The sequence below is a fragment of the Chinchilla lanigera genome, unplaced genomic scaffold (assembly GCF_000276665.1).
Source record: "Chinchilla lanigera isolate Chin_1 unplaced genomic scaffold, ChiLan1.0 scaffold00162, whole genome shotgun sequence".
NCBI classification, from domain to species: Eukaryota; Metazoa; Chordata; class Mammalia; order Rodentia; family Chinchillidae; genus Chinchilla; species Chinchilla lanigera.
Window position 1 is genome coordinate 893,322 of NW_004955563.1, and position 15,390 is coordinate 908,711.

General features: G+C 52.8%; 1 protein-coding gene and 1 long non-coding RNA gene across 4 annotated transcripts in view; one reads left to right on the forward strand and one right to left on the reverse strand.

Annotated features, from left to right (window-relative positions):
• Nucleotides 1–15,390, forward strand: part of Myo1f (myosin IF) — a 36,086-nt gene that overhangs the window by 12,777 nt on the left and 7,919 nt on the right. Inside the window, exons 5-19 of one of the 2 annotated variants that reach the window (XM_005413110.2) lie at nt 547–634; nt 749–838; nt 3,196–3,327; nt 3,419–3,553; nt 3,740–3,872; nt 4,008–4,204; nt 6,138–6,218; nt 6,318–6,404; nt 7,542–7,628; nt 8,258–8,425; nt 8,775–8,860; nt 12,361–12,442; nt 14,174–14,280; nt 14,624–14,722; nt 14,805–14,949. In XM_005413110.2, coding sequence (XP_005413167.1) covers nt 547–634; nt 749–838; nt 3,196–3,327; nt 3,419–3,553; nt 3,740–3,872; nt 4,008–4,204; nt 6,138–6,218; nt 6,318–6,404; nt 7,542–7,628; nt 8,258–8,425; nt 8,775–8,860; nt 12,361–12,442; nt 14,174–14,280; nt 14,624–14,722; nt 14,805–14,949 — 1,717 coding nt within the window. The remainder of the gene's footprint in view (nt 1–546; nt 635–748; nt 839–3,195; nt 3,328–3,418; nt 3,554–3,739; nt 3,873–4,007; nt 4,205–6,137; nt 6,219–6,317; nt 6,405–7,541; nt 7,629–8,257; nt 8,426–8,774; nt 8,861–12,360; nt 12,443–14,173; nt 14,281–14,623; nt 14,723–14,804; nt 14,950–15,390) is intronic. The other variant, XM_013509136.1, reaches the window with a different exon arrangement.
• LOC102009117 lies at nt 4,199–13,088 on the reverse strand. Of its 2 annotated transcripts, XR_265015.2 has the most exons (4): nt 12,904–13,088; nt 9,672–9,869; nt 6,389–6,524; nt 4,199–4,283 (listed from the first exon to the last, which is right to left on the reverse strand). It is a non-coding gene; the product is annotated as an uncharacterized LOC102009117 (long non-coding RNA). The 2 variants fall into 2 exon arrangements; XR_001232368.1 differs by lacking the exon at nt 9,672–9,869.

Sequence of the window (15,390 nt, forward strand, 5' to 3'; positions counted from 1 at the left end):
TGATGATGATGGATGATGCTGACAGATGATGATGATGGATGATGATGGATGATGATGATGATGGATGATGATGATGGATGATGATGATGATGATGATGGATGATGATGATGATGGATGATGATGATGATGGATGATGAATGAATGGATGATGATGATGGATGATGATGGATGATGATGATGATGAATGATGATGATGGATGATGATGATGAATGAATGGATGGATGATGATGGATGATGATGATGGATGATGATGATGATGATGATGGATGATGATGGATGATGATGAATGATGCTGATGATGATGATGGATGGATGGATGATGATGGATGGATGGATCATGATGGATGGATGATGGATTGATGGATGGATCATGATGATGGATGGATAGATGATGAATGGATGATGATGATGGATGGATGGATCATGATGGATGGATGATGGATGGATGGATGGATGGATGGATGGATGAATGGATGTTTAGACACTCAAAAAGGCCCTTCCTGTCATTCTTATCCACTGACCATCCTTTCTCCATCTACCCCAGTGGAGAGAGTGGAGCTGGGAAGACAGTGGCTGCCAAGTACATCATGGGCTACATCTCCAAGGTGTCTGGCGGGGGCGAGAAGGTCCAGGTGAGGAGAGAAAAGCAGAGGGACTGGCTGGGTTTCCCCAGCTGCACAGTGGTTCATCCCCACCCCCAGCCCCCTGACCCAGATTGACCTCTTCCCTCCTGCCTCTGCCCCCAGCACGTCAAGGACATCATCCTGCAGTCAAACCCACTACTGGAGGCCTTTGGCAACGCCAAGACTGTGCGCAACAACAATTCCAGTCGTTTTGTGAGTCACGCAAAAACCCCAGCTACACACACACACACACACACACACACACACACACACACAGTATAGCCAGGACCACAGCCCTGGAGAAATCCAGCTGGAAACACCTACTTCTGTTTGCTACTTCACTTTCTGTTTATGGTCCGTTTGAAAAAAGGCTCCCCATTGGAAGAACTGGAGAGGCCATGACAGCTCTGTGTAACATTCTTAAATACTCCCTTGGCTACAACCATGCTACCTCTGTTCCTTTCACATTTCAGGTCCAGTTTATTCCCACATTCATTCTTTCTTTCTTGAAACAAACACTTTTTGGGGTTGTGGGTTTTTTGGTTTTTTTTTATAGCCTGGCCCAGCGGAAGACAGAATAGGGAAGCAGATCTGGATTTATGACTGAATTCCGGCACTATTTAGCTGTGTAGATTTAGCTGTGTAGCCTGGATGAAAAAAAAAAAATGATACAGTCTCCTGAGGTTCCTCTATTTTTTTAATCCATAAAATAAAGTTGGTGTTAATATCAGTCTCATAGACCTCAGTAATTTCAGTACAATGCCCGCATGTGGAAATGGCCTGACCATTTTCATTTCCCTAAATATTCTTATGTTATTTTAAATATATTTTCATACAATTACATTTTAAATATTTGTCCTGTTTTATAATTTTTTTCAAATACACATAAAAATTGAAAGAGCATTACAGTGAACACCTGTGTGCCCATGTCTTAAACTCTTATCACTAACATTTTACTACACAGGCTGAACACATCTAATCTGGAAATCTGAAATTCCTCAAAATGTGGAAGTATTTGAACATCACCATGATGCTACAGTTGAAAATCCCACCCTTGACCTTGTGTGGCCAAATCAAAACACAAGCACACGAAAACAGTGAATAAAATCACCCTCAGATCTTACATATAAGTCGTGTATGAAATATTATTCCCAAGATATGTCATGATGTGGATGCAAGTCTTTCAAAATCCAAAATGTGAAACACTTCTGATCTCAAGCATTTTGGCAAGAGACTCAACTGTTACTTGCTTTACACATCTCTATCCACTGATATTTCATTGACATATCATAACCTTACATATTTATAGGGACCACTTTATAGTTTTGGTACACTGTAAAGTAATCAGATACTACCCTTCCCCCCCAAAAAAAAAGTCAGCATGCAGACCATTAATTTTTGTCCAATATAAATTTGCAGCTTTTAGTTCTTTGTTTCTTTTCCTTGTTTTTTTTTTTTTTGTCCAGTACCGGGAACCAAACTCACGACCCTGCGCTTGCCAGGCAGGCGCTTTTGCCGCTGAGCTAAATCCCCAGCCCCTTTTCCTTGTTTTTTTCTGTGCAGCTTTATTTCTTTGAAAGTAACACTTGCATACAAAAAACAGATTTACCTGAAGTGGACCACGCTGAGTTTGGACAAGTGCATACCCCTGTATGTCCCAGACCCCTGTCAATATACACACCTCCACGTCACGACAGAAAGTTCCTTCTTGTCCCTTCCCAGTTCGTCTCTACTCTCAACCGCAGGAGTAACCACTCTTCTGGTTTAGTTTTTGCCATACCCTGTACTAGCTTTACCTGTTCTAGAGCTCCGTGTAAATGGAATCACACAGTCTTTCCTTTCAAACTATTAATACACAGAAAGACAAAGACACAGTACACACTTTATGTTATGCAGTTTTCGCATACAATACAGTATGCAGTGTTTACCTGGAGAGGATGCTGATGTACTTTGTATTATTAGATGCAGGTGGATAAAAGTGGTAGAAGAGGAAGTAAGGGGTTTTTCTGCCCTCTCACCTCTGGCCAGGGCAACATCCAGATGATGTTAGGGTCGAAAGAAAGGACTCGTAAGGCACCTGTCTGGGCTGAGGAAGAACACACGGGAGACACCCAAGGACCACTAGGGTCCACAGCATCCCACACGGACATGACGCTCTCTGTGCTGTGCTGGAGGGATCTGGGAAGTGCCCAGTAAAATGTGATGAACATGCAGGGTGCACGCCTATAACCCCAGCTCTTAGGAGGCTGAGGCAGGAGGATCACTGTGAGTTCGAGGCCAGCCTGGAATTCATAGTGAGACCTTGTCTCAAAAAAAAAAAAAAAAAAGATGTACACAGGGCTGGATGCCTCGAGTGAGAACTTGGAGACTCAGAGGGATGGAAAGGGTGGGCACCGCTGGCCAGGGCACCGCTGAGCTAAGGCTCAAGAGAAGCCGCTGGTGAAGGCAGGCAGCCAGCGGGAGGTGAGGACAGAATGGCTGCTTAAGCCCAGCTCATCACACCCAGGCCTAACCCTTGCCCAGCTGCACTCCGGGGCCTGGGGGCCGACACGATGCTCTCTGGGGTGCAGGGCAAGTACTTTGAGATCCAGTTCAGCCGCGGCGGCGAGCCGGATGGGGGCAAGATCTCCAACTTCCTGCTGGAAAAGTCGCGCGTGGTCATGCAGAATGAGAAGGAGAGGAACTTCCACATCTACTACCAGGTGCGGAGGAGGAGGGGCCCTGGGTCGCCCGAGGGCGGGGGAGGTCCGGGGAGACACAGTCCGCAGGCACCAGCATCTCTCCGCCCTCCAGCTGCTGGAAGGGGCTTCCCAGGAGCAGCGCCAGAACCTGGGGCTCATGACGCCTGACTACTATTACTACCTCAATCAATCAGACACCTATCAGGTGGACGGTACGGACGACCGGAGCGACTTCAGTGAGACCCTGGTGAGCACGGGCTGCCGCGCCAGCCCCGCAGCGGCTCGCTCTGCCCACGGAGCACTGTCATGATATGAATCAGGCGCGGCAGTCAGGCACTCAGACGTCTTCCCCCCCTGGGTCCGTGCTGTGGATGGAGGGGCAGGACGGAGGCCAAGACTGGCGGCACAAGCTCTGTCCCCGTTGTACCCGCAGAATGCCATGCAGGTCATCGGGATCCCGCCCGGCGTGCAGCAGCTGGTCCTGCAGCTTGTGGCCGGGATCTTACATCTGGGTAACATCAGCTTCTGCGAAGAGGGGAATTACGCCCGCGTGGAGAGCACGGACCGTGAGTGAGGGTGCCGGGGAGGGAGGTGGAGGCTGCTTCCCCTCATTCAGAGCCCATAACGGGACGAGGGAAAGGCAGGTGCCCGCGGGAGCCCCAAGAGCCTGACCAGCTACCCCCTTGTCCTGGACCTGGCAGTTCTGGCTTTTCCCGCCTACCTGCTGGGCATCGACAGTGGCCGGCTGCAGGAGAAGCTGACCAGCCGCAAGATGGACAGCCGCTGGGGCGGGCGCAGCGAGTCCATCAATGTGACCCTCAACGTGGAGCAGGCGGCCTACACCCGCGACGCGCTGGCCAAGGGGCTCTACGCCCGCCTCTTCGACTTCCTGGTGGAGGCGAGTGGGACCAGGGCTAGGGCTGCTGGGTGGCCTCGGACCAGCCAAGGGGAGGCAGCTGTCATCGTGTCACCAATTCCTGGCCAGGGGTGAGAGACGTTGACATCAGTGACAGGCATTGTCTGAGTTACTTCCTTTCCTCGCTGGGACAAAAAGCCAACACCCACAACATTGGAAGGAGAGGTTTTTTTGGGCTCATGTTCCAGCCCGTAGTTGGCTGGCTCCCAGGCAGTACCCAAGGCAGAGGGATGGAGGAAGAGAGCTGCTCCCTGTTTGATGGACAGGAAGCGGAGCCTGGAGGGAGGGGCCAGGGAGGGAGAAAGCCCTCCCACGCCACGCCCCCAGTGGAACCTCTTCCAATTAGATCCCACCGCCTATCACGATGACGTCAGCTCTAAGCCCCTATAATCCAGTCACCTTCCAGAGATCCCTGCCAATGAGCACGCGAGACTTGGGATGTGTAGGTATCAACCATAGCAGGGATGGAGAGGCAGATACATTTGAGAGCCACGCGGAAGGTTGTCAAGGAGATGAAGTGATGGCTGATGGGATGGGGCTGGAGGGGAACAGGATATGCCAGGACTAAGAACGATCACAAACACTGTGTAGCACTCAGTGTGCACGGTCCTAAGTGTTTTACGTGTGGCATCCTCAGAAAAAGCTTTGTAAGGTACAGGCTGAGCGTCCCTATCTGTAACTTCCAAATCTGAAACCCAAAATTTTTGAGTACCCACGGGACACCACAAGTGGAAAATTCCAACCATGACCTCACAGGCAGGGGTGGAAGTAGAAAATGTAAATGCAAACTGGGTGCAGTGGCGCACGGCTGTAACCCCATCCTCCGGGAGGCTGAGGCAGGAGGACCATAAATTCAAGCCCAGCCTGGGTAACTTAGCAATTTAGCAAGACCCTGTCTCAGAATTTTAAAAACGATTCTAAAGGACTGGGAAATGTAGCTCACTGTGAAGGCTCTGAGTTCAATCCCCAGTATCTGGGGAAAAAACACAGGTCAATCCAAAATAGTTTATAAAATGACCTTTGGATATAGCAAATATTAATAAATGTTGAGGCTAGGTAGTACCAAAATAAAATGACCTTTAGATTGTGTGGATAATGTGTGTGTGTGCCACAAAAGAATTCTGTGTTTGAACTGGGTTCCATCCCGAGATATCCTGAGATTTTATGCGTGTGTCTGTGTGTGTTCCCAAATCCTGAAATATTTTTGGTCGCAAGCATTTCTAATAACGGATACGCAGGGCTGGTGGTGTAGTTCTGTGGTAGAACCTTTGATAACATGAGCAAGGCCCTGGGGTCCATCCCTAGCACAACCCCCAAAAAAATCTAATAAGGGATTCTCAATCAGTAGCTGCTTACTGAATTAGTTATTTTTGCTGTTGTGGTGCTAGAGATAGAACCCAGAGCCTCCTGTATCTAGACAAAAGGTCTACCACAGAACTGCACCTCAGCCCAGTACTTGCTGTTATTCACCCATTTTAGAGATAAGAAAATTGAGGCACAGACAGGTTAAATGGCAGAGCCAGTTTCTGAGTCCCCAACACTCCAACAACACTTTTATGGGTGGCTGATTGGAAGGCAGGGGGACTGGACTCGGGGAAAGAAAGAAATTGGTGATAACATTGGAAGAGAGCTTGTGAACTTGGCTAACAGCTTCTCAAGTGGGTGGTGGGGCTGGGTGCTATTATCCACACCTGTAACCCCAGCTACTTGGGAGGCTGAAGCAAGAGGATCCTAAGTTCAAGGCCAGCCAGGGCAACTTGGTGAAACACTGTCTCAACATTTAAAAAATAAATTAAAAGGGCTAGAGGTGTAGCTTGGTGGTGGAGTTTCTGCCTAGCATATGTGAGGCTCTGGGTTCTACACACAAGACTGTTGGGGGAGTCATGGCTGTGACCTGCTGTCCACCCCCCTGCAGGCCATCAACCGCGCGATGCAGAAGCCACAGGAAGAGTACAGCATTGGAGTGCTTGACATCTATGGCTTTGAGATCTTCCAGGTTCAATCCCTGTACCCCAACCCCCGACCCACATCCTGTCCTCGGGGCGGCCCAGAGGACACCAGGACTACTAACTGGGGACCTTTCCTCCCTTGGCAGAGAAATGGCTTTGAGCAATTCTGCATCAACTTCGTCAACGAAAAGCTGCAGCAGATATTCATCGAGCTCACCCTGAAGGCCGAGCAGGTGGGCAGGGTACTCGGGGTGGCGTCAGACACTTCAGTCTCTGAGCCACAGGGACACTCCAGTATCCTGTTCCCACGCCACTCTACTTTTCCTTGTGTTGGCCAGCTTTCTGTCGCTGTGCTGAAATGCCAAGGGGAGAGGTGATCAGCTTATAAAGATTTATTTAGACTTTGCAGGTTGTGGTCCAAGGTCCAACAGACTCATGGCTTCAGGCCTCCGGAGCGGCACCTGAGGGGCAGATTGCCCACCTCACTGGGGAGAGGAGAAAGGGGAGGGACCAGAACCATCCAATCCCCTACAAGCCCACGCCCCCAATGACCTAAAGAGCTCCACTAGGCCCCACCTCCACCACCTCCAACAGCGCCACCCTGGGACCAAGCCCTCTACATCCAGGCCTTCGGGATACATGAGGCAGCAGACTCCACTGCAAGATTTTTCTCTAAATTCACTCAACAGTGACTAGCTGAGTGCAGTGGCAGGAACCTGTTGTTCCAGCTACTTAGGAGGCTGAGGCAGGAGGGTTAGTTGAGCCCTTGGTTTTTTTTGTTTGTTTGTTTTTGTCTTTTTGAGACAGGGTCTCGCTAGGCAGTTCAGGCTGACCTTGAGCTCACTTTATAGCCCAGGCTGGCCTTGAACTCGCAGCGATCCTCCTGCCTCAGCCTCTCGAGTTCTGGTATTACAGGTGTGCGCCACCACGCCCGGCTGAGCCCTTGGTTTTGAACTTGGGCAACATAACAAGACCCATCTCAAAAAAAAAGAGCCAGGCTTGATGGTGAAGAGACACACAGGATTCCATGCTGCGCTCTGGGGTGTAGCTCAGTGGTAGAGCACTTTCCTAGCGGCCATGATGGGTTCCACGCCCAGTACTACCCTCCAGTCCCTGTGGATTTGATTTTGCCCCTCCCGTAGATGCGCAGCCTGCTGCCAGGATACCGAAGCGAATGGTTTCCCTGGGAGATGATTCCAAGAGGTCCCTAAGGGGGCAGTGAGGCTGTGAAGCAGATTTAAGTTCAATTAAAAAGAGGGACACTAGGGCATTTATCCACGGTCTGATGTTAGTTTGGCAAAGGACCGGAAGTGGGGAGGAGTGCTGGCCACACCTCCCTCCCCAGCGCCCGCGCCCCTCTGCACCTCCAGGAGGAGTATGTACAGGAGGGCATCCGCTGGACCCCCATCGAGTACTTCAACAACAAAGTCGTCTGCGACCTCATCGAAAACAAGCTGGTGAGGGCTGGGCCACCTCTCGGGTGGGGGTCTCACCGCGGCTGAGCCTGGGAGATTCTGAATCGGGCTGTAGCACCCGGGCTCCGCCACCAGCTTTACCCTAGGCTCAAGGTCTGCAGCATAAGGCCACCAGCCAACACATCCATTGACTCTGCCCTCCTGCTTGTTTTTCGTGTATTCATTCAACAAACATTCCCCTCTTCGGGGTTGCAGAAGACAAACTTCACAAGTGTCCTATCACTAAGTCTCAGGAAGGGAAAGAGGCACGGGTCCGTACAGGGTGCCCCACCCGCTCCTGCTCCCCAGGGAGCTTTCCCCGCAGCTGCCCCCGCACAACCAGCACCCCTCCACCACTGTTTTGTCTCTTTTCTGTCTGTTTTCGTTTTAGCCCAGGCTGGCTTTGAGCTCTGTGTAGGATAGATTGGCCTGAGCAGTCCTCCTGCCTCAGCCTCCTGAGTGCTAAAATGGCAGGCCTCTTCCTCTATCACCATTTTTGTGCATTTGGAAGCCCCTGCCGCCCACCGTTCTTTCACCCCTGACCTCCCTCCCTTTTGCTGGCCAGCGGGATGGGGCAGGGCCACGCACACACCCCACCGGCTGAGCCCCGTCTGCCCGGCCTCGCCCCGCAGAGCCCCCCGGGAATCATGAGCGTGCTGGACGACGTGTGTGCCACCATGCACGCCACGGGCGGCGGCGCGGACCAGACACTGCTGCAGAAGCTGCAGGCGGCCGTGGGCACTCACGAGCACTTTAACAGCTGGAGCAGCGGCTTCGTCATCCACCACTACGCGGGCAAAGTGCGTGACCCCCGGCGCGTGGGCCTGGTCCCTCGGGCTCCCCCTCACCGCCCCCAGCGACTCCTGGTAGCCGCTCTCCCACTCCCAGACTCCAAAGGTCCTGCCCGGGCCCCAGCCAGGGCTGCAGGACTCCACCGACCCGGCCCTCCAGCGGCTAAAGCCCACGTTCCCGCCCCTGTGACTCAGGACGCCGCCCCCAGGGAGCCCAGCCCACGCAGCACCCCCGACCCGCCGTCCTGAACCATAGCTTCCACTGAGCCGGGCCAGTACATAACCCATCCTCTCACGGCGGAGCATCTGGGCCCAACCACCCCGCCCCACATCCCACCCTCCACCTCCCTTCCCCTAGGTCTCCTACGACGTCAGCGGCTTCTGCGAGAGGAACAGAGACGTTCTCTTCTCTGATCTCATCGAGCTGATGCAGACCAGTGAGCAGTGAGTGGCCGTGGGCCTGGGGATCTGGCAGAAGCTCACGGGGTGGAGGGGGACTCGGGACCACTCCATCTTTCCCAAGCTCCCTCCCATGGACCTGTGGGGATGGCTGTGGTGCTGGGAAATGGCTCTGATCTAAAAGTAACTGTAAATCTTGTAGATAGCCCATAGGTCCGTCAACAAATAAATGGATAAAGGAAATGTGGCATTTACACACAAGGGAGTACTACTCAGCCATAAAGAAGGGTAAATTTAAGTCATCTGTAGGAAAATAGACGCAATTTGCGATTGCAATGCTAAGTAAAACAAATGAGATGCAGTTAAATTTCAGTTTCTCTTACATGAGAAACCCGAAGTATAAAGTATGTAAAAGGCAAAATAAACGCTAGATGATAGAAAACAGGGAGGTAGACCTCTTGCAGATGGAAGGGGATCTAGGGACGGAGGGAAACGGGAGAGAAGGGACAAGGATTAAGGTCCAAGATGCACTTGTACCAGCTCCCAAGGATGACTCTATTCTATATGGATTCCACCCCCAGCACGGGCAAAAATAAAACAAAACAAAAAGTAACTCCAGGTCCACAGGGAGCAGTGCATCCTGGGAAATCTGGTTTCGGTTCCTCAAACCTCCTGTCCGGAGCGCCTCTCTACAAACCCAGGCGCCGGGGCTGGGGATTTAGCTCAGCGGCAAAAGCGCCTGCCTGGCAAGCGCAAGGTCGTGAGTTCGGTTCCCGGTACCGGAGAAAAACCAAAAAAAAAAAAAAACAAAACAAAACAAAACAAAAAACCCAGGCACCGCCAGGGGGGCAGTTACCCTTCCGCGCAGGGGAACGAGCTCGGCGTGCTTCGGCTTTCTCAGCTGGACCTCGCGGGGCTCCATCCCACCACCGCCACCTCTGTGCGCCCGGTGCTATCATTCAGCTCTTTCTACCTCAAAATGTTACACAGTGGTCGGCGCCACTGGCACCTCCGCAGGCTGAGGCAGGAAGCACATCGGAACACAGCGCTGGTCCTGGGGTGACAGAAAGGGAGAGGCTGAACTTGAACTAGAAAGCAGAGACACGCAGCCTACAGCACCAACTCCAGAGCAAGCAGAGAGTCTCAGAAATCGACGTCCGTCTGGGAAGAGCAGAGCAACAGGAATGTGCAGGCCAGGGTAGATCACAGGCACGGTTCTAGGAAGCGGAGACAGGGCAGACAGGACAGGGACTGGCTGACTGATGATTGGCTGGTTATTGTGCAGGGGATGGGCTCCAGGGATTCATGCAGGGGTCCTCAGAGCAAAGGGAAAGTTTTGAGGCTCTAGAGGCAAAAGAGAGAAGTGTACATTCAGTTTATTGGTCTTGGAAACCCGAGGCGGCAGCTGGGTCGGCATCAGTTCGCGGAGCAAGTACTCTGTCCGGAATAGCTCGTCCGAACTGCCACAGTGGTTTTGCTTTGTTTTGGCTTTTAGTTTTTGTTTTGTTTTGCCACACTAAGTTGCTCAAGCTGGGCTTGAACTTTAGATCCTCCTGCCTCAGCCTCCCCGAGTGCTGAGATGACGGCATATGTCACTACACATATCTCGCAGCACAGCTCAATTGTGGCTAGGCCATGTTTTGGGGACCTAACTAGTCCATGTGACCAATGGCTGCCATATTGGAAACCCAGGAGCCGCCATATTGGAAAAGCACAGAACTACAACTTTGGTTTTCCAAGTGGGATCTCTGGACCGGCACCATCATCATGGTCTGGAAATTACTGCGTCACAGTCCAGACCTGAGAAAGAGAAACATCCAGTGGTACGTGGCAGTGTATTTCCACAAATTCTCCTGTCTGATGCCTGAAGTCTGAGAACCACTGGGAACAGCTTTGAAAAAAACTAAGTAGGTGAAAGGCCAGAGAGAAGGAAGAGCATTCATTCCTTAGTTTAACTGTGGTGAAACATGTAACATAGATTTTATTTATGTACTTAATTAGTTGGATCATTGGTTGGTTTTTTTGAGGCAGTGTCTCACTCGCTGTGTAGTTCAGACTGGACTTGAACTCATACTCAAAGTGATCTTCCTGCCTCAGCCTCCCAAGTGCTGGGATATAGGCATGCACCACCATGCCCAGCTATTTTTAACTACCCGAAGTGTACAATTTATTGACATTAAATACAGTGCCCAGCAACCATTGCTCCTACCTAATCCCAGAACCTTTCCATCATCCTCACAGAAACATCCTTACCTATTAGGTGGTAATTTCCCATCAGGTGCTGAGGGAAAGTCTTACTGAGATGAGGGGAGGGTAGTGAGCGGGCCACAGAGATTTAGCCCATTCCAGATGCCGAGCACTTAGGATGTTCCCCACCTGCGGCTACCACACACAGGTGAGGCCGTGAGCATCTCTGCATGTACTTCTTTGCACATACGTGGGATGGTACCCAGGAGGAGACCTGCCCTATTGCCCCAGGTACTTCACCCATGGACATGGTTTTCTACTTAGTTGTTGTAGTTCACCTGCTACCCAATTATGCACGACTGCCTTAGCCACTTTTTTTTAGTTTTTAGTTTTTTATTAGTCCACATTTGTAGTACCCAGTGATCACATTCTTTGTATGGAGTTGGTCCACGTACAGGACACACCTCAATTCTTTTTTCCTCCCCTCCCCTCCCTTCCCCTCCTCCATCTCGATCCCCTTCCCATTTGATTGGTTTTGTTTTGTTTTGTTCTGTTTTTGTTTTTCTTCCAGTACCAGGAATCGAACTCATGACCTTGCACTTGCCAGGCAGGCGCTGTGCCACTGAGCTAAATCCCCAGCCCCCCTTCCCATTTGAGAAGGCTCTATCTCCCTACTTCTCATTAGCTATCTTTTATTTGTTCTGTATTTATACGCTGAGTTTCATATGGGAGAAACCATGTGACATTTAAGCTTGTGTATCTGACTTATGTCACTTAACATTATGGCCTCAAGGGCACCCACTTTCCTACAAATACCTCAAGTTTGTCCTCTTTGATGGTCAGGTGCTCTCCACTGTGTGCAAATATCACCTGCAACTTAGAGTAGGAGCTTTTTCCAGCTCCCAGTGTGTAGAGGCTTCAGTCTCAGGCAGCTGTCCCCAAGGCGGGGCCGCACGTGGCAGAGGGGCCTGGCGGAGGAAAAGCTGCTCCCCTCATGGCCCGCAGGAAGCAGAGAGTAGAAGGAAGCCAAGCCCTTCCGGGTCAGGTCCCACTTTCCACCAGCACTCAGCCCTGATGTCCCTATAACCCAGTCACCTTCCCAGGTCCCTCCTGAGATCACCTGAGGCTCCAGGGGGACATTCAATATAAACCAAACACTGATCATGAAGACTAAAAAGTACAGATAAATCAAGGAACCGGAAGGACAAGGCCTCCTTCCCACCTCCCCCTCCCCCACCGCAGCTCCTGTCCACCTTCAGAGAAGACCCGTATTTGGCAGTGTGGCGCTGCTGCAGCCCTGGCTCTGGGCCAGCATGCTCCAGGGCCCGGCTGCCCCTGACCCCCTGTCCCCTGCCCAGGGCCTTCCTCCGGATGCTCTTTCCTGAGAAGCTGGACGTGGACAAGAAGGGCCGCCCCAGCACTGCCGGCTCCAAGATCAAGGTGGGCCTGGGATGTGTAAGACGGAGCAGCGTGCGGGGGTCCCGCCACAGGCCCCCTCCTCTCCCGGTTCCAGCGTCCATCCCCAGTCTCTCCGAGGCCCCCTCGGCCAGCAGTGTCTCCCTCCAGCTCCGGGTTTAGGGAGCTTGACTGGACAAACGTCCTTGGTCGTTTGCTACTCTTTGTGTGTGTGTGTGTGTGTGTGTGTGTGTGTGTGTTATGGCGCTGGGGCTGGAACCACAGGGCCTTGCACAAGCTCTGCCCCCCGTTTCCTTTTAATGTGGTGAAGTCTGCATACCACACACTCGCTGTCTCTCCTGCGTTCTAGTTCAGCGGCATTCGCCGCATGCACGTGCTTGTGCAGCCGCCCCCACCATCGCCTCCAGAGCTCTCGTCTTCCCACACTCAACTCTGTCCCCAAGAAGCACTAAGTCCCCAGCGCCTCCCCGACACCCAGCATCTACTTCCTGTCTCTGTGGATCCCATGGCTCTGGGAACTCTCCGGGCATAGAACTGCGCGGTGTTCGTCATTTTGTGTCTGCTGATGTCACCCAGCATCCTGTGCTCAAGTTCCATCCATGCTGTAGCATGTGTCACAGTTTCCTCCCTTGGCCGGGCGTGGTGGTGCACACCTGTGATCCCAGCACTCAGGAGGCTGAAGCAGGAGGATCGCTGCAAGTTTGAGGCCAGCCTGGGCTACATAGTGAGTTCAAGGCCAGCCTGGGCTACACAGTGAGACCCTGTCTGAAAAAAAAAAAAAAAAAGTTTAGAATTTCTTCCTTAACATACCTGAATAATATTCCACGGTAAGGATAAACTATATCCCTGCCTATTTATTCATGTGTTGGACATTTAGTTGGCTTCCGCCTTTGGGCTACTGTGACTAATGCCGCTATGAACATGGGGTCCTACCCTGATAATATGCTAACAACTGTGTGTTCGTGTGTTTGTTTTTGAGACAGGGTTGAACTTACTGTGAAGCCACGCAGACCTGAACTCACAGTGATTCTCCTGCCTCAGCCTCCCGAATGCTAGGAATACAGGCTAACACTCATTTATTGAGCACTCACTTGGTGCTGACTGCAACTGGGGCACTTTACCCACATGAGGAACTAGCTCAGCCCCACCTGAGAGGCTGAAAAACCAAGGCTCAGAGAGGGGCAGTCCCCGCCTTGGTCACACAGCAGAGTCTGGGTCCGTCAGCACCTCCCCCAGCCCCTGCCATCTGGAATGATTTCCAGACTGCATCCCCTTTTCCCTGGGGTGACTCAAATGCACAACTCAAGCCAGGCATGGTGGTATATGCCTATAATCCTAGCCCTCTGGAAGGCTGAGGCAGGAAGGTGGTACGTTCAAGCCCAGCCTGGGCAGCTTAGTGAAACCTGTCTCACAAAAGGGCTGATGCACAACCCAAGGCTGACCTCTCAAGTGCACACACAGTTCCTGACTCCTAAAGTCCCTGAGCCCTGAAGGAGAGGCAGAAATGTTCTGGGCAACTTGTTTTTCCTGAGGGTTCTGTTACTCAGTCAACAAACATTCACTGAGCTCTTCCATGTACCCAAGTATGTGTTGAGTGCCACAGACATAAAAGCTCCTCGCCCTGGGCTGGGGCTGGTGGACGCCCAATACCAATGCCACTCCCGGAGCCACTCAGGAGACCCAGAGGTGGGCGTGGAGGGGCCAAGCGGAGGAGCATCTGTGCACCCCTCACCTCTGCCTTCTCCTGTGACCCAGAAACAAGCCAACGACCTGGTGGCCACGCTGAAGAGGTGCACACCCCACTACATCCGCTGCATCAAGCCCAACGAGACCAAGAGGCCCCGGGACTGGGAGGAGAGCAGGTGACGCCCCGCGCACGGCCGCCCATGCCCCCCCGACCCACACGCCGTCCCCAGTCCGGGGCTCACTCCGGCCTGGCCCCTGAGACCAGGACACAGTTAGAATTGACGGGGACGCCCCCACCTCCTAGACGGGCCCACAGGCCAGCACAGCGCCCCCACCCACTCCGGAGAAGTGACCCCAGGGCTAACCCCAGGGACGAGCACAGACGCCTGTCCCCGCACCGCACCCCAAGAACGGGCTCCCAGGCTGGGCCCCAAAGCGCCCCTGACCCCAGGGCGCACCCCCAGCTGTCCGGGCATGCATCCAGACCCCAGGCCCTTGGTCTGCCCTCTCCCGCCCCAGAGTCAAGCACCAGGTGGAGTACCTGGGCCTGCGGGAGAACATCCGGGTACGCAGGGCCGGCTTCGCCTACCGCCGCCAGTTTGCCAAGTTCCTGCAGAGGTGAGGCCCTGCGCCCCGCGCCCGGCGCCCCCTGCGTGCCCACAGCGACACCCGCTCCAAGCCGCACTGCCCTCCGCCCCAGGTACGCCATCCTGACCCCAGAGACGTGGCCGCGGTGGCGTGGGGACGAACGCCAGGGCGTCCAGCACCTGCTCCGGGCCGTCAACATGGAGCCGGACCAGTACCAGATGGGGGGCACCAAGGTCTTTGTCAAGAACCCCGAGTCGGTGAGTAGGGAGGGGAGCGAGGGAGGGGAGAGCGGCCAGAGACCAACAGAATGGGAAAGAAGAGCGCACATCTGTTCTCCGAGCACTTGGGAGGCTGAGGCAGGAGGATCCTTGCGAGTTCGAGGCCCGCCTGGGCTGCAAAGTGAGCTCAAGGCCAGCCTGAACTGCATAGCGAGACCCTGTCTCAAAAAGACTAAAAAAAAAAAAAAGAATGGGAAAGAACACAGGAGAGAAACTAAGAGAAATTGAAAAGGGGAGGACAAGGGAGGTTGAGAAAGAGAGAGAATCAGAAAAGGAATTGAAAGAACAGAGACAGAAAAATCAGAGATTGTATCATCCCAAGTACTCAGGAGGCTGAGGCATGAGGATCACCACAGTTCAAGGCTACACAGTGAGTCCAAGAGCAGCCTAGGGGCTGGGGATTTAGCTCAGCAGCACAGC